The sequence below is a fragment of the Xenopus laevis genome, chromosome 1S, assembly GCF_017654675.1.
Source record: "Xenopus laevis strain J_2021 chromosome 1S, Xenopus_laevis_v10.1, whole genome shotgun sequence".
NCBI lineage: Eukaryota > Metazoa > Chordata > Amphibia > Anura > Pipidae > Xenopus > Xenopus laevis.
The window spans coordinates 86,188,011-86,212,915 of record NC_054372.1 but is presented as its reverse complement, the minus strand read 5'-3'; the positions used below and the strand labels follow the sequence as shown (position 1 = coordinate 86,212,915).

General features: G+C 37.9%; 1 protein-coding gene and 1 long non-coding RNA gene across 4 annotated transcripts in view; both read left to right on the top strand.

Annotated features, from left to right (window-relative positions):
• The first annotated feature begins 2,197 nt into the window (after positions 1-2,197).
• LOC108706821 (thymosin beta-10) lies at positions 2,198-4,859 on the top strand. Its single transcript, XM_018243553.2, has 3 exons — positions 2,198-2,335; positions 2,670-2,778; positions 4,664-4,859. Exons 2-3 carry the CDS (start codon positions 2,679-2,681, stop codon positions 4,687-4,689), a joined length of 126 nt encoding a protein of 41 aa, XP_018099042.1. The 5' UTR covers positions 2,198-2,335; positions 2,670-2,678; the 3' UTR covers positions 4,690-4,859.
• Positions 4,860-13,998: 9,139 nt separating this feature from the next.
• LOC121399359 overlaps positions 13,999-24,905 on the top strand; it is a 69,651-nt gene continuing 58,744 nt past the window's right edge. The window contains exon 1 of one of the 3 annotated variants that reach the window (XR_005964950.1): positions 13,999-14,456. This is a non-coding gene — a long non-coding RNA (uncharacterized LOC121399359). The remainder of the gene's footprint in view (positions 14,457-24,905) is intronic. The other 2 variants (XR_005964951.1, XR_005964949.1) reach the window with 2 other exon arrangements.

Sequence of the window (24,905 nt, the reverse complement as noted above, 5' to 3'; positions counted from 1 at the left end):
ATATATATATATATATATATATATATATATATATATATATATACAGCAGTCCATGAAAGCACTCACAGCTGACGCCATCCAGCGTGTTTATATATACACATACAGTGGTTTATCAAAGTGGGGAGAAAGCCCTGTAGCAATAGGGGTGGCCAGTAAATGTCTGGTGTCCTACTTCTGCAAGTGTAATGCAATTCTAAATTCTGCCCTGGTGCACGGTACATGGTTGTAGGGGGCCTGGGGAACCTAGGGTATGCTAATAAACGTATAGAAAAATGTTCAGTGTCGAGTATAGTAATGAATGGGGTCAACTTACACAGAAAAAAGGGGGGTCCAGGTGCTCAAGCCCCAGACCTTCAGTTCGGGAAGGCAATTTGTTGCAAATTAGATAATAGTGAAGGGCTGGCACATAACAGACCACACTACATAAATTGATGTAGTAAAAAATATTTTATTGTGGCAAAAAAATCACAGCAAAGGCCTTACGCATTGGGGCACATAGGGTATGCTACTGTGCATACAATATATGATGTAGGGATGCACTGAATCAGTTCGGGATTCGGCCTTTTTCAGCAGGATTCGGTCGAATCCTTGTGCCTGGACGAACCTGAATTTGCATATGTAAACTAGGGGTGGGGAGGGAAATCACGTGACTTTTCATCTCAAAAGAAGAATTTTTTCCACTTTTTCCTTTCCTGACACTAGTTTGCATATGAAAATTAGGATTCAGTTCGGTATTCGGCCGAATCTTTCAACAAGGATTCGGAGATTCAGCCGAATCCCAAATAGTGGATTCGGTGCATCCCTAATATGATGTTACTGTAAACTGTAACGATTGGGACATCTTCTTCCTGTAACAGGCAGTTTTTGTTGTATACATTGCAGTAGTGTGTTAAATTGTTTGTGCTCTAAATGTTCCTGTAACTATATAACTAACTTGTGCTCTAAATGTTCCTGTAACTATATTACTAACTATATATAACTATGTAACTAACTAGGTCATTCCTCTTTATCCAAAATATATATAAATATGTCTGAAAAGTTCTTCATCTTTCAATAAACTTTTAGATTGATGTAGAGAGCGATATTCTGAATTGGATTTCATTTTTTATTATTTGTGGGTTTTTTTATTTAGCTGCTCTTCAGTTTGTAATTTCAGCAATCTGGTTTACTAGGATCCAAATTACCTTAGCAACATGCATTCTTTTGAATAAGAAACTGTAATATGAATAGGGAAGAGTCTTTAAAAAGCCTCTATAATAACCCTAGATCATGTTATATATGTGTTTCATTTGGAGGGGTTGAACTTGATGGACTTTGTCTTTTATTCAACCCGATTTAACTAGGTAACCATGTTATGAAGGAATAACCTCACATTAAAGTTATCTAAACAAGCCCTTCTGAAGTGATACAGATCAGTTTCACACACACACAGTTTATACATTTTATTTATACATTTTTCACCACGGAATTCACAATTTTATAATTTAAAAGAAAGAACAGCATAACATGTCCAATCTCTCAATACCCCACACCTCCTTATTTAAAGCTGTCAGCAAGCAACCCCAATGTTTTATTCAGCCCTACTGATGGTAGACACAGGGATGCACACACTTAGGAAAGGACACCTGACATTGATATTAAGATTACCAGATGACTTAAAAATCAAGGTCATGTCTAAAAAATGCACATTGCTGGGCATCACTGGTTGTACCTAGAAGCTCCTGATCTCTGTGTAAACAGACCACGCATATTTTGTTTCTCATACTCCATTCTATTGATTTTCCTATTGTAGCGTTTCTCCCCCTTGCAGAATAGATAAAAAGGCCACCTGCTAGTGTTTTCGGGTGTAGGGCCCTTTTGATTAGTGACCTAAAATATGCGTTTATGAAAAATGTATTTTACAGGCTTTTTGCGGTAAGGTCCAGTCACACCCCTGCCTCATGCTTTCCCCATTCCATTCAGCTGTCTTCTTCCCATGTAACCCTACAGTCCCAGACTGACAATTAACTGCATTCAGCATCCATGAATGACAGCGCCTTCAAACAGCATTATTCACAGTGGGAACCCCAACCCTGATATCCAACCGCCTATTGTTCTGCGACTTCCCCACGTGGCCGGTTCCGATCCATACTCCCCTAGCAACATGGTCTAGCTAGGATCACGTCTGTTTAACCCACCCACCTCCTGATAGTAGCATTGCCTGATATCCCACCAATGAGAAGTCATGACGTACTAAAGGGCTGGGTATGGTATATAAGGGGGGTTCGGACCCTTCAGTCCATTGTCTCGCTTATCCCAGTGTTTAGAGGTCTGTTGGAGTGACGCGGCTCACAAGGTGAGGCGCGCTGAATGGCATTTATGTCATATTTCTTTCTTTACCAATGCACGAGCTCGACCGATGTCATAGCGTTTATTGAGCAACAGATAGGCGCGCTATTTTCAGTATCAAAAGGGGGGCGGGGCCCCATATGCTTTAATGCATCGCATGAGGCGAATCTTTTAGGTATTGTGCTTAGTTTGCGTGAATCAGAGTATGTATTGTGCTTGAGTTTGTGGGTGGGAGGGTGAATACTATGCTCGGGTCGGGTGGGCTGTCGGTGTGAGCTGCAAAATCTTGCCAGTTACACATTCATACAGCAATAATAGGATGAATCATCTTTTTGTTGCAGTTATCCACCATGGGGGACAGGCCAGATCTTGGTGAGATCGATAAGTTTGATAAAACCAAATTGAAGAAAACTGAGACTCAAGAAAAGAATACATTACCAACAAAAGAGAGTGAGTATTAGTCCAATACATAAATGTTTCCTGTATTGTATCTGAACACCAGTTCTATCCATGGCAAATTGCCCCCCATCAGGGCAAGCCCCATCGAAGCTGCTCCCCCAGGCATGCCTGTTCTATCCATGACTATTTGCCTCAATGAAACAAAGTTTGATACAATTCTATAGTGGCCTGCAAATCCCCACAATATTGATGTACTATGGATATCAGTTAGGTTTTAAATTTTCATGCGCTGATGCACCATGTTAGTAGGGCCACCATCCAGTAATATAATGCCCCCAATCATAGCCAACAAGTAACCAGGGCCCCTTGAGTGGCAAACCCTCCCAACAAGTAGTATTGGACCCCAATTTAATTACAAATATGGCACATTTGATAATGCCCTTATTTTTCACTTAGCCACATCCATTATGCCAAAAGATCACCCACACCTTTATCCCAGGAAGGAGAGCCATGGATGCATGGTGCATAAGCAGATAAGGGAAGGAAGACAGAGGAGTCCCCCCCCCCCCCTTTTTTTTCGCTGTTCGGATGGTTCTTCTGCATGAACAATCAGAAATATAGAAGAGCAGCCATACCATGTGTTGCCAGAATACACTTCCAGATACCATGCCAGATCTGCCCCTGTGTGGTTTTTTTTTTTGGCTGGAAAGTGACACTGGAGGGTTGATAGAAAAAGAGTAATTTTCTTTTTCTGTAATTGAAATGGGTACAGAAACGCTTGGGTTTATATACTAAATTCTCAGCTGCTATAATCCCTGACCTTTTACTCTGGGCAGGCTCTCCAATACACTGCTGTGTTAAGTCTTACAATCAAGGTGTATGGTAAGAATCTCCAAAAGTATAAATGTAGGTAGAATTGCCCTTTTTATATAGCGATAAAATATATGAATTTTTTTTTTTATTGAATGCAATTTTTAGAGCAAATATACACTTGCTAATTGATTGATTTCCATTATATTCTGCTTGGTCCTACTTATGAGCGTTCTGAGTTTCTTTTACTCCATTTGTGTTTCAGTGCATTTGTTTAGGCGCACTTATTTGCATAAAAAATGGCATTTAAATGCAATATATGGGTTTTTCTCAGCAACCATTTAAAAATGCCCGTGTAAAAGAGCCCTGAGAGCAAATACTTGGTAATTACATTTAATTAGTGCTGAAATTCTTCTTTATAGGCTAACAATTTGCCCTTGCTATCAAAATCCTTGCATACATTGGTGCTGACTGCATTTAATTAGGTATGCTAACTTGCCTCTGCTGTTGGTTAAGGTTTATTTTATACTTCCCATAGCCTACAACTGTCATGCAGCAACCATGCTTTAAAGGGGTGTCCAGAAGGTAGATCAGGATCTACCAGTAGACCTTTGTTGTTGACAGTGATCTACTGATCCCCCAGCTACTGTCAAATCAATAATTAAGTAATATTAACCATGGAACAGAATGCTAACAATGCTTTTATGGATGCAGAAGATCATAATGGGATAACATCACTATGGGCACTCCCGCTTTATCAGATGTTGAACAGCTTTCGGCTGTTGCATAATTTTGTTTTTACACAGAGGAGAAAATGACACTTTTGCCCATGACTGCCTAAAAATAGAAGGCAGTTGTGTAGTGTTTGGAAACAAAGTTTTGTGTAGGTGAACTACCTCTATTACACAATGCATCATAACATCATTTTAAAAGATTATGGCCATACCCGCTTAACAGATGTCCCTTTCAGTCTGTAGAGCAGTGTTATAAAGTTACATTTGTAGGTAACTGTATTAGGAAAATGCAATACATGGGCAGCCACACTGGATGTCCCCGATACAAATTCACTGTTAACTGCAATTTGGATTTAACCAGCATTAAATTTTTAAACTTTTGTCTTTTACAGCAATTGAACAAGAAAAAAAGAATTAGGAGTCCACAATTCATGGGAAATTTCTTGATGTAATGTTTGATCTTGGATCAATCTACACTGTGAAAGGAAGCCACAGCATTGGACCTTGGAATGCCAAAAATAAAGGGAATGTGTGTAAACTTGTCTTCCCTCTTGTTAATGTATTTGATTAAACAAATTGTGCAATAAACAATGACTGAGTGTCCTGCTTGCAATTTTTAGCGATGAGCTTTTCAGAAAATACTAGGGCAGAACTCCACAATGCAGTGCATTGCGCTGAGGAAACTGAGGCGCCAAATAAAATGTAAGTAATCGAAACATCGCTGCTACAAACTACGTGTATCAGACACGACTGTTGGATATGAACGCAGCATGCTGCATCTTTGTCCGACAATCCTGGTGTGTGTGTGTAGTTTGTAGCTGCAATGTTTCTATTGCTTTATTTTTGGCACCCCGACTGGTTGCCTGCATTTCCTCACATCGTGGTGTTCTGCTCTTAAATAACTTTCCAGCCTGTGCCCAAACTAACCTGCAGCCTGATGCACATTTTTTTTTTTTTTTTTGCACCCACACCTGGGCTGACTAACGTTTGATGGGTTAACCTGCTCATCAGGCTATTAAACATAGGTGTTCACCTGCTCCCCTCCCCCCCTTCAAATTTTGCACCTCCGGGCCAGCTAAAGTGCAAAGAGAAAGTAGTTTGCTTTTGGTCCAGAGTTTGAGAGGACTACAGCGTGCTAGTATCTTCCCATTCGACAATCTTCCAATAAAAGTAATGTCCAAGGAGCCATAAAAAATTTTTAAGTCGGCTAATGCTAACCATTCACGATAAGATCAGCTCATTTGGCGAGGTCCCCATACAAACATATCTTTTCCCGATTTGCCCACAAACAGCTGGGCGATACTGGGGTTGATCTGAACATTCTGTTCTAGGGTCAACCGATCAGATTGCAACGAAGAGTGTATGCCAACGGGTCATTAGACTGCATCAACTAGTCAATGCGGTCCTAGATTGCAAGAAAAATCAAACCTTCTCGATTGATATTTTGGCCAGATATCGATCGAGGAGACCCACTAGAAGCCCCCATGTTTGGAATCAGATAAGCTGCCAAAACTGTCTAAAAGGACCAATGTCGGCAGGTTTAATCTGCCTTGTATACCATCTTTAGTTGCAGCAGGTACATCACAGATGGACCAAGTTCTCAACTCACCTGCTTTTGACAAACCAGCACTGTTGTTTCATGACACTTTAAAAAACTTCGAATTCAAAAAAATCATCCGAAATTAAATCGGAAGTTTTTGGCAGAATAGGTCTGTTTTCGATCATACAAATCAAATTTTTTTTCCCCAAAAAAACTTTGATTTTTCAAAGTCCACCAATTGACTCCAAATGGGTTCCCCAAAGGCTAAAACATCAATTTGGCAGGTTTTAGATGGCAAATGGTCGGTCTAATTTTTAAAGAGACAGAACATGATAAATTTAGGGTTTTTTTCAAATCTAATTTGGAGTATTCCCTAGTCGAAGTACACAAAAATTAAATCGAAATTTGAATTTTTTTAACTTGAATTTTCACTTTGACCTTTGATAAATCTGCCCCTTGGAGGTCAAGCAGTGGCAGTGCATTATGTGTTCCAATTTGGGAGAAGGATCACACAACAGTTTTGAAGTTTTTATGACTTTGAAGGTTTGTTAGTATGACTGTCAGTTTTATATAAAAATAACTGACACAGCACTCCAAGTTTCGTATGCAAAAAAAGATATATATTGTAGAAAGACATACCAAAGCCCATAGGGCTTTGGTATGTCTTTCTACAATATATTTCTTTTTTGCATACGAAACTTGGAGTGCTGTGTCAGTTTTTATTTTTTCTATGATATTGGCTACTTTGGCAGTGCCTTTTTGACTACTTGCACCCAGAAACCAAGAGGGTTGTGCGGCAATATCTCTTTTTTTTATATAGTATATATATATATATATATATATAGTAGTATCAGACAGTGCCTGCAAAAAAAACGAAGCCAGAGGTGCACGACCAAGTTTGTAGTAATATTGAAAGGAGAGTCAGCACACTCTGTATAATTTAGGTGAAAACAAGTGTTGGTTTATTCACACATCTCATCCGACGTTTCGGTCCCACATGGGGACCTTTCTCAAGGAAGGATCCTTGAGAAAGGTCCCCATGTGGGACCGAAACGTCGGATGAGATGTGTGAATAAACCAACACTTGTTTTCACCTAAATTATACAGAGTGTGCTGACTCTCCTTTCAATATATATATATATATATATATACTGATTACTGGCAGCACCAAATTGATCGGATTAGCTTGTTAAGCATTTAACTTCATAGGCAAGTGTGTCCAATCATGAGAAAATATATTAATTGGCCAATTGCAAGTTGTGCTTCTGTTCGACTCTTCTCTGAAGGGTGACAGCATAGGATCTCAAAAGATCTGAAAACAAAGATTGTTCAGTATCATGGTTACAAAAAGTTATCTCAGAGGTTTAAACTTTCAGTTTCAACTGTAAGGAATGTAATCAGGAAATGGAAGGCCACAGGCACAGTTCCTGTAAAACCCAGGTCTGGCAGGCCAAGAAAAATACAGGAGCGGCATATGCGGAGGATTGCGAGAATGGTTACAGACACCCCAAAGATCACTTCCAAAGACCTGCAAGAACATCTTGCTGCAGGTGGTGTATCTGAACATCGTTCTACAATTCAGTGCAATTTGCACAAAGAACACCTGTATGGCAGGTAGATGAGAAAGAAGCCCTTTCTACACTCACATCACAAACAGAGTTGCTTGTTGTGTGCAAAAGTTGATTTAAACAAGCCACAGTCATTTTGGAACAAAGTGCTTTGGACTGATGAGACAAAAATTGAGTTATTTCGTCATAACAAAAATCGCTTTGCATGGCGGAAGAAGAACACCGCATTCCAAGAAAAACACCTGCTACGTACTGTCAAATTTGGTGCAGGTTCCATCATGGTGTGTGGCTGTATGGCTAGTTCAGGGGCTTAGGGCCCTTGTTAAAGTCGAGGGGCGGATGAATTCAACCCCAATATCAACTAATTCTTCAGGATAATGTTCAAGCATCAGTCACAAAGTTGAAGTTACGCAGCGGACAATGACCCTAAACACTTTTCGAAATCTACAAAGGCATTTATGCAGAGGGAGAAGTACAATATTCTGGAATGGCCGTCACAGTCCCCCGACTTGAATATCATCGAAAATCTATGGGATGATTTGAAGCAGGCTGTCCATGCCTCGCAGCCATCAAATTTAACTGAACTGGAGAGATTTTGTATGGACAAATGGTTAAAAACCGCCATCCAGAATCTAGACATCAAAGGCTATAGGATGTGTCTAGAGGCTGTTACATTTGCAAAAGTAGGCTTAACTAAGTATTGATGTAATATCTCTGTTGGGGTGCCAAAATGTATGCACCTGTCTAATTTTGTTATGATATATATATTGCATATTTTCTGTTAATCAAATAAACTTTATGCCACTGCTGAAATACTACTGTTTCCATAAGGCATGTTATATTTTAAAAGGAAGTTGCTACTTTGAAAGCTCAACTGATGATAAACAAAATTCCAAAGAATTAAAAGGGGTTCATAAACTTTTTCATATGACTGTATATATATATTGGTTTGGAAGTCGGAGTTCCCCTTTAAGGAATTTCCTTACCTATGCATTAAAACCTATTGAAAAAGCTTATTAAATCTTTTAATCTTGCAGTTAACACCCCTACAAAAATACATGGAACCAGCATGAATTGTTCAGAATTCTGTGTGTGAGTTTGTCTGTGCAAGGGTATGAGTTGTCAAAACTGTATTAACCGTGTTATAGTTGTGTGTTTCAGATGAATTCCTGAAATACAAGTGGTATGTGTGCTGTAAGCATATTTACACTTTTATTAACCTTTGCTCATGTTTAATCTCTGCATCTCCCAATCTATTCCTTTCCTTGCTATATTTCCGCTTATCAACAGACAAAGTGTTCCAGTATGCAATTTAATATATTCTAGCTACATGTCTTTACCACCAAAATATTGGTAGTAGTATTACTTATAATATTTTTACCTTATTGCCTCCTTAAAACATTCTCTGAGGACACACGTGCCTTTTATTTGCACCATGAGATAATTTTCAAAAGTGGCAAAATGATTAAAGGGGTGGTTCACCTTTACGTTAACTTTTAATATGTTATTGAATGGTTAATACTAAGCAACTTTTCAATTGGTCTTTATTATTTATAGTTTTTTTTTATTATTTGCATTCTTCTTGTGCCTCTTTCCAGCCTTCAAATGGGGTCACTGATCCCATCTAAACAAAATTCTTTGTAAGTCTACAAATGTATTGTTTTTGCTACTTTTTATTATTTATCTTTCAATTTGGGCCCTCCCCTATTCAGATTTCAGTCTCTTATTCAAATCAATGCATGGTTGCTAGGGTAATTTTGACCCTAGCGACCAGATTGATGAAATTGCAAACTAGAGAGCTGCCGAATAGCAAGCGAAATAACTCAAAAACTGTTTTAACCCTTTTACTGCTAGCCGGTTTGGTGTGCTTCCTCCTCTGTTGCTGGTTGACTCCTAGGGCACGCGGCTTTTATGCGCCATGCGTTTGTGGCGCGAAATTCAAACTATTTAAAGGGGCTTTGGGATTGTGATTGTTGCCCGTTGTTAAGTCTAACTTGTTTAGTATCTGGGTGCGATTTTCTGTCTGTTGATTCCAGTTTTTGATCCTAGCCTGCCTGACTATTCTGAATTCTGCCAATCTTGACCATTGCCTGCCTAACTAATCTGAACTCTGCTAATCCTGACCCTTGCCTGCCCGACTATTCTGAACACTACCGGTGTTGACAATTGCCTGACTATTCATTGAATGCTGCCTGTACCAACCCCGGCCTCATTAACCTTGCTTGAACTCCACCTGTACTGATCACTGCCTGTCTGACCCTGCTTGAACTCTGCCTGTACCAACCCCGGCCTGCCTGACCGCTTTTCTTCTATTCTGTGAACTGTTGCCTTTCGTCCAAAACCTTGAAACGCACGTGTCCCTTTGCTTGTTCAGAACATCTGCTTTTCTACTCTCAAGCTAAGACTGGCATCTGAGTAACTGAGGGCTCTTTCCAAGGCCAAAGGCGACTGCTACAGGCGGAAGATTGAGCCGTGACCAGTTAGCTTAGCACTTGTTCTGAATTTAGAGAGCCATACGTGACAATAGGCTTCTAAGTATCTAAAAAATGGGGGGAAAAAAATCATGTTTCCCATAACACAAACACATATATCAGAAACATCATTTATTAAATTTCCAAAGCACTGCTCCACAAAATGGCATACTTCTGATTTCAAGGCCAAACATTCCACTAACAGAAGATTTACCCTAAAAATCTGCACATTATTGGAAACAACAGATTGTGACAAATCCAAAATGGGTAAATATATCTTTCTACTCCAACCTACCAAGTTGAATTTTTTTTTTAAATGATAATTTTTTATTAAAATTTGTGGTTTTTTTGAAAATGTGAAAAATGACCTCAATGCTTCCAGTCTACAGCATCATATCATCCACATATTAGCTACCAAGGTAAAACACCCTAAATATGAACGACAGGAGTCCATTGAACAGTTTGATGTGTATTGGTTTACCTAAGAATGTGACATATATATATATATATATATATATAGTCTTATGAAGGATCAGCACACACTGTTCTGTAGTGAAGTAATAGTGTTTATTTTCAAACAAAACACATTTTTATGTTTATTTGAAAATAAACACTATTACTTCACTACAGAACAGTGTGTGCTGATCCTTCATAAGACTATATACGATTTATTGATCGTGCACCACTGGCAACATCTGTCTGAGTGCTGGTACTGTGGGACTGCATATATATATATATATGTATATATATATATATATATATATATATATATATATATATATATATATATATATATATATATATATATAGGGCCCCAAGATGAAGACACCCCATATGAGCCATCAGTTCTATAATTCCTACTGTTGCAGTTGATACTGCATCAACACAATTACAATTACAATTACAAATACTGCCTCAATTCCATATTGGGTATGAATGTCTTTCTACGCCAGTCGCAAAGCTTTTGTAAATTTAGCGATTGTGGTGACATTTCCAAAAATCACCTGAAAACTTCCATTTTGAAGTATCATCTCCCACACATCATTAGGCACCAATGTAAAACACCCTTAATTTGAACACCAGGAGTCCACTAAACAGTTTGATGCCCAATGTGTATTGGTTTACTATGCATGTGGTATATAGGGGCCCCAAGATGAAGACACCCCATATGAGCCATCGTTTCTGTAATTCCAGATACTGCAAAAACAACACATTTACAGCATTTTTTTGGGGGCACAGACAGAAAGAAATACATTTACCACAGAAAACCATATATTTTCAGAAAGTAAACATTCCTCCAAATCCAAATTGGGTATGCATGTATTTCTACTCCAAAGCACCAAGCCACAAACCTTTCCTAAACTTGGTGATTTTGGTGACATTTCTATAAATAACCTCAAAAATTTCACCTTGCAGCATCTTATCTCCCACATATTATTAGGTACCAAGATAAAACAACCTTAAATATGAAAACCTGGGGTCCACTGAACAGTTTTATGTACATGTATAAGTTTACTTAAGAATGTGGCATATAGGGGCCCCAAAATGTAGATACCCCATTTGAGCTATCAGTTCTGTAATTCCAAACCCCCATTCCAATTTTATGCTGAGGCTAAAAGTATATTCTGTGAATAAGATACATATCGATAATAATAATAAATTACTTAATAGTTTAAAAAGATGGGTCATGGCATGCCTGTTCAAGTTAATATGGGTTGTTATGTGATAAACCAATATAAGCCCCCAAACCCATTCCAAAGAATGGCAGTTTTATTGAGAAGTAAAGACGTAGAATGTTTAGCTAATAAAACCAGTATTAGATATTATAATGCTATGTCTGTCTTGGAGCTGAATTTTGTTATCAAAAAAGGAAAAGTACACTGTTGTAAGACTAGGTAATATAATATGACATTAAAATAGGCAGGGCATATATTAAGGGGCCGATTCATGAAGCTCGAGTGAAGGATTCGAATTAAAAAAACTTCGAATTTCGAAGTATTTTTTGGGTACTTCGACCATCGAATTGGTTAAATTCGATCGAATTCGATCGAATTCGAACGATTCGAACGATTCGAACTAAAAATCGTTCGACTATTCGACCATTCGATAATCGAAGTACTGTCTCTTTAAAAAATACTTCGACCACCTACTTCGGTAGATAAAACCTACCGAAGTCAATGTTAGCCTATGGGGAAGGTCCCCATAGGCTTGCCTGTGATGTTTTGATCGAATGATTTTCCTTCGATCGTTGGATTAAAATCCTTCGAATCGTTTGATTCGAAGGATTTAATCGTTCGATCGAACGAAAAATCCTTCGATCGATCGATCGCAGGATTTGCGCAAAATCGTTCTACTTCGATATTCGAAGTCGAACGATTTTAGTTCCCAGTCAAATATCGAGGGTTAATTAACCCTCGATATTCGACTCTTGATGAATCGGCCCCTAAGAGTTCTTAGATTTTCTAAGATGAAACAGTGTAGTTGGGAATATTTTCATTTGAACTATTTAAATGCTGATCATAGATATTGCATTGCTGAACCTGACTATTATAATTATGACATGTTTATTGGCAAAACTTACAATCACCTAACAAAAAATACTGGTTTCAGCACACGTGGGAATCATATGTTAGCTACCTAAACCCCCATGTATATCTGGTAATTTATATCATTATTAAAGGTGATGTAATCAGTTGTAGTAAGTGCTCAGCGGTTTCTGACTCAATGAAATTTATATTATAATAAATACGGTACCCTTTGATGTAAAATATGAGCATATAAAAAGTCACCTTGGAGTTCCATGACCTGTTTAAACACACAGGAGTTATATGGTTATGGAACTCCTGTGATTTATAACAAACTTACATTTTACAAAACAGGGTGTACAAATGGTTATATTGAGCACAAATGGATAATATAGTATGCAACTAAGTAGATACAGTACATTTTACAGAATTATCTACCCTAACACAGTTCATGACACTTTACAGAATCCTTTTAAGTTTCATATTATCAACACAACTTTAAGTAACTTCACAATATACTGTGTGCATATGTTTTGAGCAGCACATCAAAATAAATGTTCACGGTATGTCACATAGTGGTGTAAAGTCTGTGAATCATATAGGGCCTGGACACACATGTGACTTCTTCCCGTTCTGCCTTCCCCTGCCTTCCGCCAGGCTAAAATGAAAATCACCTGAGGACAGGCACACGGAGCGTTTAGTTTTAAGAAGTCACCTGTAATTGCTTCACAAGGAAACTTCCCTTAGGGTTTGGCCACATGGACAGATTCGGGAGATTAGTCGCCAGGCGACAAATCTCCTCTTCTTTGCAGTGACTAATCTCCCGATCTGCCTTCCCCTGCCTTTCTGCTGGCTAAAATGAAAATCACTTGGGGACAGGCACACAGAACTTTTCCGAAGTCGTCCGTAATTGCCTCATGAGGAAACTTCGGGTGGCTTCGGAAAATGAAGAACTCCTTGTGCCTGCCCCCAGGCGATTTGCATTTTAGCTGGCAGATGGCAGGGGAAGACGGATCGGGAGATTAGTCGCCGCGAAGAAGAGGAGATTTGTTGCCTGGCGACTAATCTCCCCGAATCTGCCCTTGTGGCCAGACCCTTATGGCAAACAATTGACGTGCATGACTTTCCTAGAACAGTTCAATTTACAATGGAGGGGGGGTTGAGGTTCCCATTTAATTACACTTTAAAAATTATTTGGATCTTGTTTCCTTCTGTCTGGGAACTCAATATTATAACAAGCAGGCATGTGCCATTTTTTGGACACTGTTACTAAGGCAAGCCTTGCATCATCTCAGAATCTTGTTTGTGCACCAGAATGGGGGACCTGATGTCCATCCCCATGCACTGCCTACACAATTAAATGGTTAAGAGAACAGGGGGAAAGTGAGGAGTGCAGTGACATCTAGTAAGTGCTGAATGGAAAGTGAAAGTAATTGTCTGCCCCACCTCTATGCCTAAGGCATAGAGGAGGGGCAGGCAGTATTTGATTGCTGAGATTTTTAAATGCGTTTACAACAGCTATGAATGCTTAAATAAAAAAAAAATTTTGGATTTCTTGCTTAATTTGAAAAGGACTTTTATTATACAGATTTTTATGTCTGGATGACAGGTCCACTTTAAGAGCAGTGGCGTAACATAAACTCGCCAGGCCCTCCATCAAAAAGAGGGGCCTGGCACACACAGCTCCTCCCACATGCAACCCACTCCCTCACCATATTTTTATTTTAGAGGAAGCTTACGCCTCAGTTTGAGCCTTCCAGTTCCCACTGGTTCTGAGGAGTTAGCCCTCCTATGTTGGGCATTTCACTTACTGAATGGTTGCTTACAGTGAAGGACTAGGCCAGCGGGACTCCGGGTTGTAACTCGGTGGGCCCCGGCCCTCGTGAGCCCCAGCCGGCCCAGACATGTTTTCCCGATCGGGCTCCCCCTTTAAAAAAGTCTCTGCTGTGCTTCAGCGCAGGCACTAGTGTGATGGTGTTCGCGTGGGGGGCGCACACTGTGCAGGCATTCGCGTAGGTGCATGCCGCACTAGCATTCGTACAGGGGGGAGACTGAGAGACCCGAGACGGAGGCGCGCAGAGGTAAGGAAATTAGCTTTTTTAAGAGATAACTTTTTTGAGGTTCATTGTGAGTCTATCATCCTGTTCAGTTCAGCTTGCCACTGCTCTAAATACGTTGTTAGTGTCACACTCCTAGAGGCATATTTACTCATTTTCGAGGTTGAGGGAAAGAAATTTGTGCACCAAAAAAACAGTTTTTCTTGAATGCTAGCATATGCAAGAAAAAAACGACAGAATATTCACAGGAAATAAGTTGCATGTCAGCTAGAAACACATTATTCCATTAATTTTCAATGAGCCTAAAAACTTAAGTGTTTTGATGAACTGGTAGAGATAATTCCCTATGGGAGTAATTTACTTACCTTCGAAGTTGTGCCAGTGCTGGCTTCGCCGCACTTCGCCAGGGCGCTGCTAATTCACTAAAATCCGAAGTTGCGCTCAGGGAGGCGAAGTTACGCTAGTGATGCCTAATTTGCATACGGTGCCAAGTTAAAGACGTATGAAAAAAAATGGACGTATATGTAGCAGCAAATACATTACACTACACAAGGCTGGGAAAGCTTCATAAAATAAAATAGAGTTGTTAATTTGCCCTATACATGTGACCACTGTATAGTTTAGGTGTCATATGTTAGGATATGTAGGGGGGAAGGAGGGTACCCCCAAAAAAATTTACGATCTTTTTCAGCCTATCACCCTTAAAAAAGTAAAAGACACCAGCGTTTTTTGGGACTTAGAAAAAATTTCAACTTTTTATGAAGCAAGCCCTATCTACTCTATTGCACCTTGCCTGTTCTGAAGTGGCGAAGGCAAGTCTGGCGCAAGAGGTAACGTTCAGTAATTTAGTGAATTAGCGTAGTTACGTCCCTTCGCCATAGCGCAACTTCCTCTGTCGTAAGGGTACGAAGTAGCGCTAGAGTAGGTCCACTTTGCTGGCGAATTTACGCCAGCACCCATTAGTAAATCGGCAAAGTAACTATTGATGTCACGCTGGCGAATTTTCGCTAGCATTAGCCACTTCACCCTTTAGTAAATTTGCCCCATGACTTTTGAACCTCACCAGCTTTTACCTGCAAAAGAATCTGCAATTTTTATTAGATTACTCTTCTCTTTTACGAAAAGTTTTTGTGGCTGATTTTATAAAAAACAAATTCACCTGTAATGTTGAGTGCTAAAGTTGTGCCACTGCTCTGTAATAGACTGTCAGAATCCTTTTCATCTTGAACCAGGAATGTTTTTCTTAATCACATGGTGAACTTAGGAATTAAGCACATTGGCAGAATGGTAGTACTGACAAAAAATCACTAGGAGTCAGTACGAGAATATGGACATTTACAGTTATTCCTGCATTTCTTTATAAATAGAGGAACAATAGCAGAAACAGGTTTCTGGTGATTTTTTTGCAGTATATTTATTTTATCTATTCTTTGATTGGACAGTTTTGGTTATTTAATATGCTGTATGTCAATCAGTTTTATGAAAAAGCAGATAATCAACACACATTTAGCAGTCACTAACAAAACAAACAAAAGAGGTAAGTTTGATTGCCTGACTGCTGTCTGTTGCCTGTGGCTATAAAAATAAATGATAGAAATAATAATTGTACAGTTGAACAGCTGGGGAGCTGTGAAGCTCTCTAGATATTCTTATTTTACTTATTTACATGGGGGGATGTGTACAAGGTGTTTTGTTTCTTTCTCATAATGTAGCATATTTTCACTAGGATTCAGAAATCTATAAATCAATTTCTTCGTGCATAGAATGCAATAATACAGGTGAATTATTTGTAAACTTGTATCCTTGTCATTATGGGCATCAGGGCACAGGCATTTTGTACCACACTTGTGCATGATGAATACGTAAAAAACGTTTCAAACATAGCACAAACAGAATGAGGACTTTACACATAGCCAGTATCATATGTAAAGTACAGAGTATTGTTTATGTTTTTTGCCCTGCATCACCAAGCAGTAAATATTGATCTGTGTGTGAATACACTCATTTTACTAAGCTAGCAATTCATGGGCCGATAAAAACTGCCAACTTTGCTTCCTCCAGACAGAGTTAGTGGCTTATTTTCCCTTGTATGGAGCTCTTCTGCTTAAAGAATGATTTTAGCTTTCATTATTTGTGGCTTTTCAGTTATTTAGCTTTTTATTCAGCAGCTCTCCAGTTTCCTATGTCAACAATCTGGTTGCTAAGGTCCAAATTACCCTAGCAACCATGCATTGATTTGAATGAGAGACTGGAATATGAATAGGAGAGGAATGAATAGAAAGAGAAGTAATAAAAAGTAGAAATAACAATACATTTGTAGTCTTACTGCGCGTTTGTTTTTCGGTGGGCACAGTGACCCCCATCTGAAAGATGGAAAGAGTCAGAAGAAGAAGGCAAATAATTCAAAAATTATAAAAATTATAAAAAAATAAATAATGAAGACCAATTGAGAAGTTGCTTAGAATTGGCCATTCTGTAACATACTAATAGTTCACGTAAAGGTGAACCACCCCTTTAATTAAGATCTGGCGAGATATCTATCAGACAGGTCTGAAAATCCTGAAACTGCATTGGTGTGTTGATGAGCTCCTAACCAACAGGTCTCTTAGGCCCTAATTATGATCTAATTGTTAAGATCAGCTTTTTTGAAGAATTGGCCAAACAAGCAGATCATATATAGGCCCAGCATAACTTATACTCGTGTACTACATTGCTCCTACTTGCACTGTTTTGCTGAAAATTTCACAAAGCTGCTGAAAATTCTAAAATGGATTGGAGTCACTGGAAAGGAGCAATTACATTACAGTTAAGGTGCAGTAGCATAAACATTGGCCTACCTTGTTAGAGAAGTTTGTTTCGACTAAAGTAAAACTGTTCTTCAAAGAAAAAAACTCCTGTTTTGCAAATTTATTTGTAATGTGTGTCTGGACAAGTCCTTAGATAGACAGGGCAGGGAAGGGCTATAATAATGGGGGTACTAGTGATGTGTGCATTTTTTTCAGCATAACAGGCAGTGTTTTTTTTTTTTTACGTGAAACAGACAAAATCCTGATGAGGGCAAAACCAGGAATTTTGTTGCAAAACTGTACGAGGTGAACAAGTTCTCATACCTAGTCATACTAATCAAGAAACAAAGAGCTCGTGCTGCTCTGGGAAGCACTGTGTCAGGTTCCCAGGTTTGCCCAAACAAGGTATGCGTACATAACACAGAATTAACAAGTTCTCTGCCACCATTGAAAGCTATTATTGGTGAAGTTTCTACAATAGACAAGATTGAACGTGCGTAAGACCTGTGAGTGCGGCTTGTTCAGGGGAATATCGAGTGGATCATTGGTGGCATGCACCCAGGCAACGTCGATATATATATATATATATATATATATATATATATATATATATATATATATATATATATATATATATATATATATATATATATATATATATATATATATAAAGCCTGATTGCTGGCTGGGGAGGATTTAGCCCTCAGTGAAAAAACAGCGTTCAATGGACATTGATTACAGGTAATGCTAAAATGCACATAAAATATAAAACAAGTTAGGGACCGCCATTCGAGGTTTACCTTGACGTGGTATGGTGGCTTATCAATTTTATGATCATAACTTTGTAACAAAATAACCCCTGTTTTGGGTACATATGCAATAGCATTTATTATACTTATATATATATACTTTAAAGCCTTTAGAGTGCTCCCACAACCCCCCTGTTTTGATATTGTATATTTAGCCAGGAGCTGTGGCATAGCTTCAGTGGTTGTAGCACCCCATACCCCCCCTTTAAACTAGTGGTGATCCTATGCTTTTAAAATTGGGCGTTTGTTTTGGGAATATCTCTCCTTTAAAAGCCTGATTGCTGGCTGGGGAGGATTTAGCCCTCAGTGAAAAAACAGCGTTCAATGGACATTGATTACAGGTAATGCTAAAATGCACATAAAATATAAAACAAGTTAGGGACCGCCATTCGGGGTTTACCTTGACGTGGTATGGTGGCTTATCAATTTTATGATCATAACTTTGTAACAAAATAACCCCTGTTTTGGGTACATATGGAATAGCATTTATTATACTTATATATATACTTTAAAGCCTTTAGAGTGCTCCCACAACCCCCCTGTTTTGATATTGTGTATATATATATATATATATATATATATATATATATATATATATATATATATATATATATATATATATATATATATATATGAACAGAAGATCAGCACTCTCTGTAGTATGGTGAAAAATGTGTCAAGTTATCCCACATGGGGACCTTTCTCAAGGATATAGTGCAGTATGAGTGTTACAGTTAAATACCCACCCCATTAGTGAATTTTGGGCGCCAAAATTACGTCATGAGTCCATATAAAGAATGTCAATTCAAAAATTTTTCTTCTGCTCTTTCCAAACATGTGCAATATCTCTTCACACCTACAGGTGCCAGTATCATGACTGTTTGTGCATATACAAGTGTCCATTTGTTCGATACATTGTATTATAAAAAAGAAGAAAAAGGAAAAAAACGGTATCTTTTGCATACAAACAGGGAAAACTTTTCTACTTACATAGTTGCAAGATAATTCATTTCTTAGTCTCATAGGTCTTATGTTAAGTTTCCTGTGTAGTAAAGAACTTGTCAACATAGTAAAACCAAATTAGGTCAGAAAACAATTCAATTGTAGTTTTCCATTTAACCCTTTAGGGGTAACACAATCCAGTTCAAAAATCCAAAAGGCCTCTTGTTTCAATAACAGCTTTTCAATATCACCACCTCTGGGGGGTTTGGGTATGTGATCAGTGGGCATGCAATTAAACTGAGAGGGGTCATGCCTGGCTTCCCGCCAATGTTTTGCTACTGGTTGTTGGACAATGACTTGTTTATTAGATTCTACTGGTCTATCAGTGTCCAATGCTGCCCTAATGTTTGCCCTATGCATATTGATCCTTTCCTTCAGCAGACTAACGGTTTTCTGGCAATAGATGAGACCACTTGGGCATTTGATGACATACACCACCATAGTTGTGGTGCATATCATCCTATGCCCGATTTTGTAACTTTTGCCTGTTCTTGGGTGCCTGAATTTGGTTCCTACGATTAACGTATTACACACAACACACCCCGTGCATTTGTATACCCCTGGGCATGGTGTTAAAAAATGTTGCAATTGGGATTGGGTATATTTCCCCACTGGGTCTGAGTGCTCCTTAAGGCTGGTGTTTCTGGAGTAGCTGAACCTTGGCTTGCGTGGGACCCTATGTCCCATGGTGTCGTCATTGGCCACTATTTCCCAGTAGTTAAGTACAGCCTTTTTGGTGTCTCTGCTGTGGGGATTAAATTTACTGAAATAGTACATGTTATAGCATCATCCCCTCCCGATTGATGTACTTTTTCTTTAACAACTGCTCTCGATCCATGGACTTCACAGCGACCATGGTTTGTTTGATAAGTGTTTGTGGATAACCCCTCTCTAAGAATTTCTGGCCCATTCTGTCTATTTCCACTTTTTTCTATTCGGGATCACTGTCTTTTTGGACCACCCTCATCATTTGAGACTTAGTGAGCGAGATAAGGAGTTGCCTAGGGTGGTGACTCTTGTAATGTAGCAATTCGTTCCTGTCAGTGTCCTTGGTATATTTATGCATGTCTGTAAGCCCCCGTTAATCTTATAAACTTGGACATCCAAGAAGCTAATCTCTTGTGAGCTATAATTTAAAGTAAGATTCATCGGCGTATACAATTTATTTAGGTTGTCCACATACAATTCCAATTGCTCTGGTGTGCCAGTCCAAAGGAAAAACAAATCGTAAATGCAGCGCCTATAGACGCTACCATGCTCTTTGAATGATTCGTGACCATAAATATATGTTGACAAGTTCTGTACTCTCCGTTTCACAAGAAACTAAACATAAGACCTATGAGACTAAGAAATTAATTATCGTAAGTAAAAAAAAAGTTTTCCTTATTGTTTGAATGCAAAAGACACAGTTTTTTCCTTTTCTTCTTTTTTGTAATACAATGTTTCGAACAAATGGACTTTTGTTTATGCACAAACAGTCATGATACTGGCACCTGGTGGTGTGAAGAGATATTGCACATGTTGTTTGGAAGGAGCAGAAGAACTGACACTCCTTATATGGACTAATGATGTCATTTTGGTGCCCAGAATTCACTAGTGGGGGAAGGTTTTTAACTGTAACACTCATACTGCACTATATACTTGAGAAAGGTCCCCATGTAGGACCGAAACGTCGGATAATATGTAAAAGTGTGTGAATAAATCAACATGTTTTTCACCATACTACAGAGAGTGCTGATCTTCTTTTCATATACTACAGCATATTTGATCGCGCACCTCTGGCATCATTTTGGATTGAGTGCGAGCCCTGTGGGACAATATATATATATATATATATATTATATATATATATATATTAACAGTGATTTTATCATGGAGATTTCTGAAATGATATTTGAACATTCATAATAAAAGAAACCCTTTAAAACAGGGCCTCCAGCACTGTGTGCCTTCAGAGACCTGACCTGGCTAATCCTGAATATTTCCATCCGCATTTGTTTGGGAAACCTTCTAATATTCATGTCTGAAGCATTTAGATAGCATGAAACCATTACTGCTTCAGCACCACTCAGAATGAAGAGTTTGAAAGGGCTCTATTCAACACAGCACAGAAGTTGTGTTTTTACAGCTGTTAATATGTTGTACACTTGTAAGGTAGAAAGATACTGTTCATTTCCTACCAATGCTTTACTAGCCTTAACTTTCACGTATTGTTTCTTTTTTATTTTACTATTATTCTTTACAATAGGAATGTGATATTTTTTCTAACTTGCAGTTTGAATAAGAAGAAAATGAATTACTGATTTTCAGTATAGAGCATTAAACTGATGTTGTAGTGTAACTGTCAAGTCTTTTTAGTGAAAAAACTCAATTCTTTACAGAAAAAAACCCTCAAATGTATTTATTATTTATTAATTTATTATGCTCCAAAGTTGCTCAAAGTCTGAAAATAAAACCTGTCAAATTCATGTAGTGGGCTTATTTATTGAAAATCAAATTTGTGATGTTTTTTGTACTTCGAATAAAAAAAAACTCAAATATTTGCTTATTTATGAAAAACTCTGAATTTAAAAAACTTAATTGAATACAATTGTGAAAATAAATTTAATACCTCAAATTTTTCAAGTTATAGGCATAAAAAACCTTGAATACATCACATTTTTTCAAGTTTGTAGGCTCTTACAAATGTCAAAACTCAAAAATTTGGAATTAAAAAATGGCTTGAATTTTGCCTAGGACAACTCCCATTGACTTCTTTGTGACCTCGCCACCTTTTAGATGCCAATTTTTTACATTCGAATTTTCTAGTTTATTATTTGATTAATAAATATCAGAAATTCAATTTTTTTGAAAATATAATTTGAATTTGCAAATCACTGCAAAAATTCTAATTTGAACCTTGATAAATCGCTCCCTAGGTGTCAATGGCAGCTGCCACATTTGTAGATGTTTTTAACCTTCATGTAAATTGGGAGTTATGGGGTATTTGACTTATATTCAAGGTTTTTGAGTGGCAATTAGATAAAGTCTTACAGTTCAAATTGAAACTCAAATTTTTTTGTTTGTAAACTAAAAAAAAACTAGGTTATTTTAAATCCATTTTTTTTTACCTGAAATATTAGTAAATAAACCAAATTTTTGGATGGGAGTTAGGTCTAGTTTGTGTCTGGTAAACTATGAGAAAAAAACATGAGTTTTAGTAAATAAACTATAAATTATGCAGGCTGAGAGGGGTTCCCAAAATTTTTCATATGACTGTATAAAGTACTGGTGTTTGGATAAATAATAAAACAGTCTTGTCCCTATTTATGAATGCCCATTAAGGGTAACATTGCTCCCCTTTGTGTTTATTAAAGGGGAACTTCGGCTTCCAAAACAAAATTTGATAAAGAAATACCCCAGCTGATACAGTTTACAGTGATACAGGAGCATTGGCCCATGGTATATTTTGGCACCCCCCCCCAGTGTTTATATCTTTAATTGTCCTATATGCATTTACATTCAAATCAATCAGGCATTCAGGATTCATCTGAAGCCTGCAAAAAATTTGGGATTCAACCATATCCCACAACAAATGCTGGATATAGCGTATACTAAACTTACAGTTTCAATGGCTCATACTATACCCAAATTTTACATTTATAACAGGCAAAATAACAGGGCATATACTGAAAAAACAGATAAAGGTTCAACATTACCATCATTAATGGTATACAATTATACAATAACAGGCTACATTAAATTTATAACATTTTCAGTTTTGTTAGTGATTAAAAGATTGTTAATCTTGCATTTATTTATGCATAACAAATCTGATCATATTTTCTCTCAGAATTCTGCATCTGTAAAACTGTATAAGTAATAAATGACCATATGTTTATTTTGGTCACAGCAACAATTGTTGCAAAGTAATTCATTGCTGAGAGCTAAAGCAGTCAGAATTCTGTTATTGAAGGCACAGATAATTTGCTATGGACATGGCAGCACTTCAAAACATTTCTGCCAAAAAGGAAGCCAGTGTTAAGTGTGGGAGAACGAACATTTTAAAATGTAACATATGATCCTTATGAATGACATGGAACAGCTGCAATCACAGTTACCTCTTGCAGAGTTTTTATGCTCTTGGTTTTCCTGACGAAGTTCTGGTTCAAAGTAAGTATTCCTGAACTCTGAGCTGAGGGTTATTATTAAGGAAACCAAAGCTTTACTGTTACACAAAGAATTATTGTTATGTATTAGAATGCACATGATGTGACAATCTTCATTAATTACAGACCACCAAATGGCTATTTAAATACATTACTTTCCAAAACAGAGCCATAAAATGCTAGTCATTTTTTATTATTACTTTTTAAGCAAAAGATCATGTCACATGTATATTTTCTCTGCTTGCAAAAAGTCAGTCTAACCATGCAAAATTCTAAAGAGAAAATGAGGAAACTTATTCCTGTTTAACATTTTTATAGGTTAATGCACTACACAATTTATAAATCAAGTCATTTTCCTGTAGCTATGTATATGTTCCATTTGGCTCAGTCAAAATAAGCTTTTTTTTATTAACCCAAAAATGTACATAGGGCTGAGCAGCTTAGCAACATCTATACTAGTAATCAGTATGCTGACTGAAAACTTGTGGGCTTATCAGTAGGTTGGTGAGTTTGGGCCTGAGAAAGTGAGCCTCAGGTACAAGTTCAGGTGGGTGTCAGCCAGGTCAAACTTCAGTCATAGCTGTATATTTATCAAAGAGTGAAGTTAGAGGTCGCCACAGCCAGTTAGAGTGAAATTACGATACTCTCTATTCATTTCTATGGTATTTTTAAAAGAGTAATTGTCAATGGGTAAAAGTGAAAGTTCATCTTTTGATAAATACACCTTTTAAATCCCATAGAAATGAATGGAGAGTGGCGGAATTTCACTCTAGACGACTGTGACGATCTCTAACTTCCATCTTTGATAAATATACCCCACGGTCCCTCCTCTGTGGTGATGTAATAAGGCTGACCCTTCCCTGTGGTGACTGACCCCGCCCATACATACAGGCAGGATCATAAACTACAATAGAACTTCAAAATAGTTACATAGTTACATAATTAAATCGGGTTGAAAAAAGACAAAGTCCATCAAGTTCAACCCCTCTAAATGAAATCCAGCATCCATACACACACCTAGGCCCAGACTGGCAATCTGTGGGTTCCGGCAAATGCCAGAGGGGCTCCTATAAGGTGCCATAGAAAGTCACTATTTAGTCGGCTGGTGGGGGCTGTTTGAGCCTCTGTGTGGGCTGATTTGGCCTCTGTGTACCTGAAATGCCAGGGCCTATTTTAATTCTCAGTCCAGACCTGCGACACACCCCTCCATACCCTCACATAAATTATATATACCCATATCTATACTAACTATAGAATTTAGTATCACAATAGCCTTTGATATTATGTCTGTCCAAGAAATCATTCAAGCCACTCTTAAAAGCATTAACTGAATCAGCCATCACAACATCACCTGGCAGTGCATTCCACAACCTCACTGCCATCACTGTGAAGAACCATAGGTCCTAGTGAGTTAGGATTGGTTCAGGTTTAAATATTTCACACATTTTAGCATTACATCCAAATAAATGGAACAAACAGTGTTGATTAATGTCGGAGTGTTTATGAATCAAACAGAGTTGAAATATTACTACAATAAGATTATGAATGCCCTTATTTTTGTTTTAAGTTTGTGAATAATTCTGTTATTTTGGCTTTGCCTTTAGAGCAGGGAAGAGAAGGAGTTTCAAACAAGCAGAGTCATAATATTTAAAAAGATATTAATGCACCTATAATCATTAAAAATATCCCTTGAATTGTAAACACCTGACAAAACTACTATTGGACTTT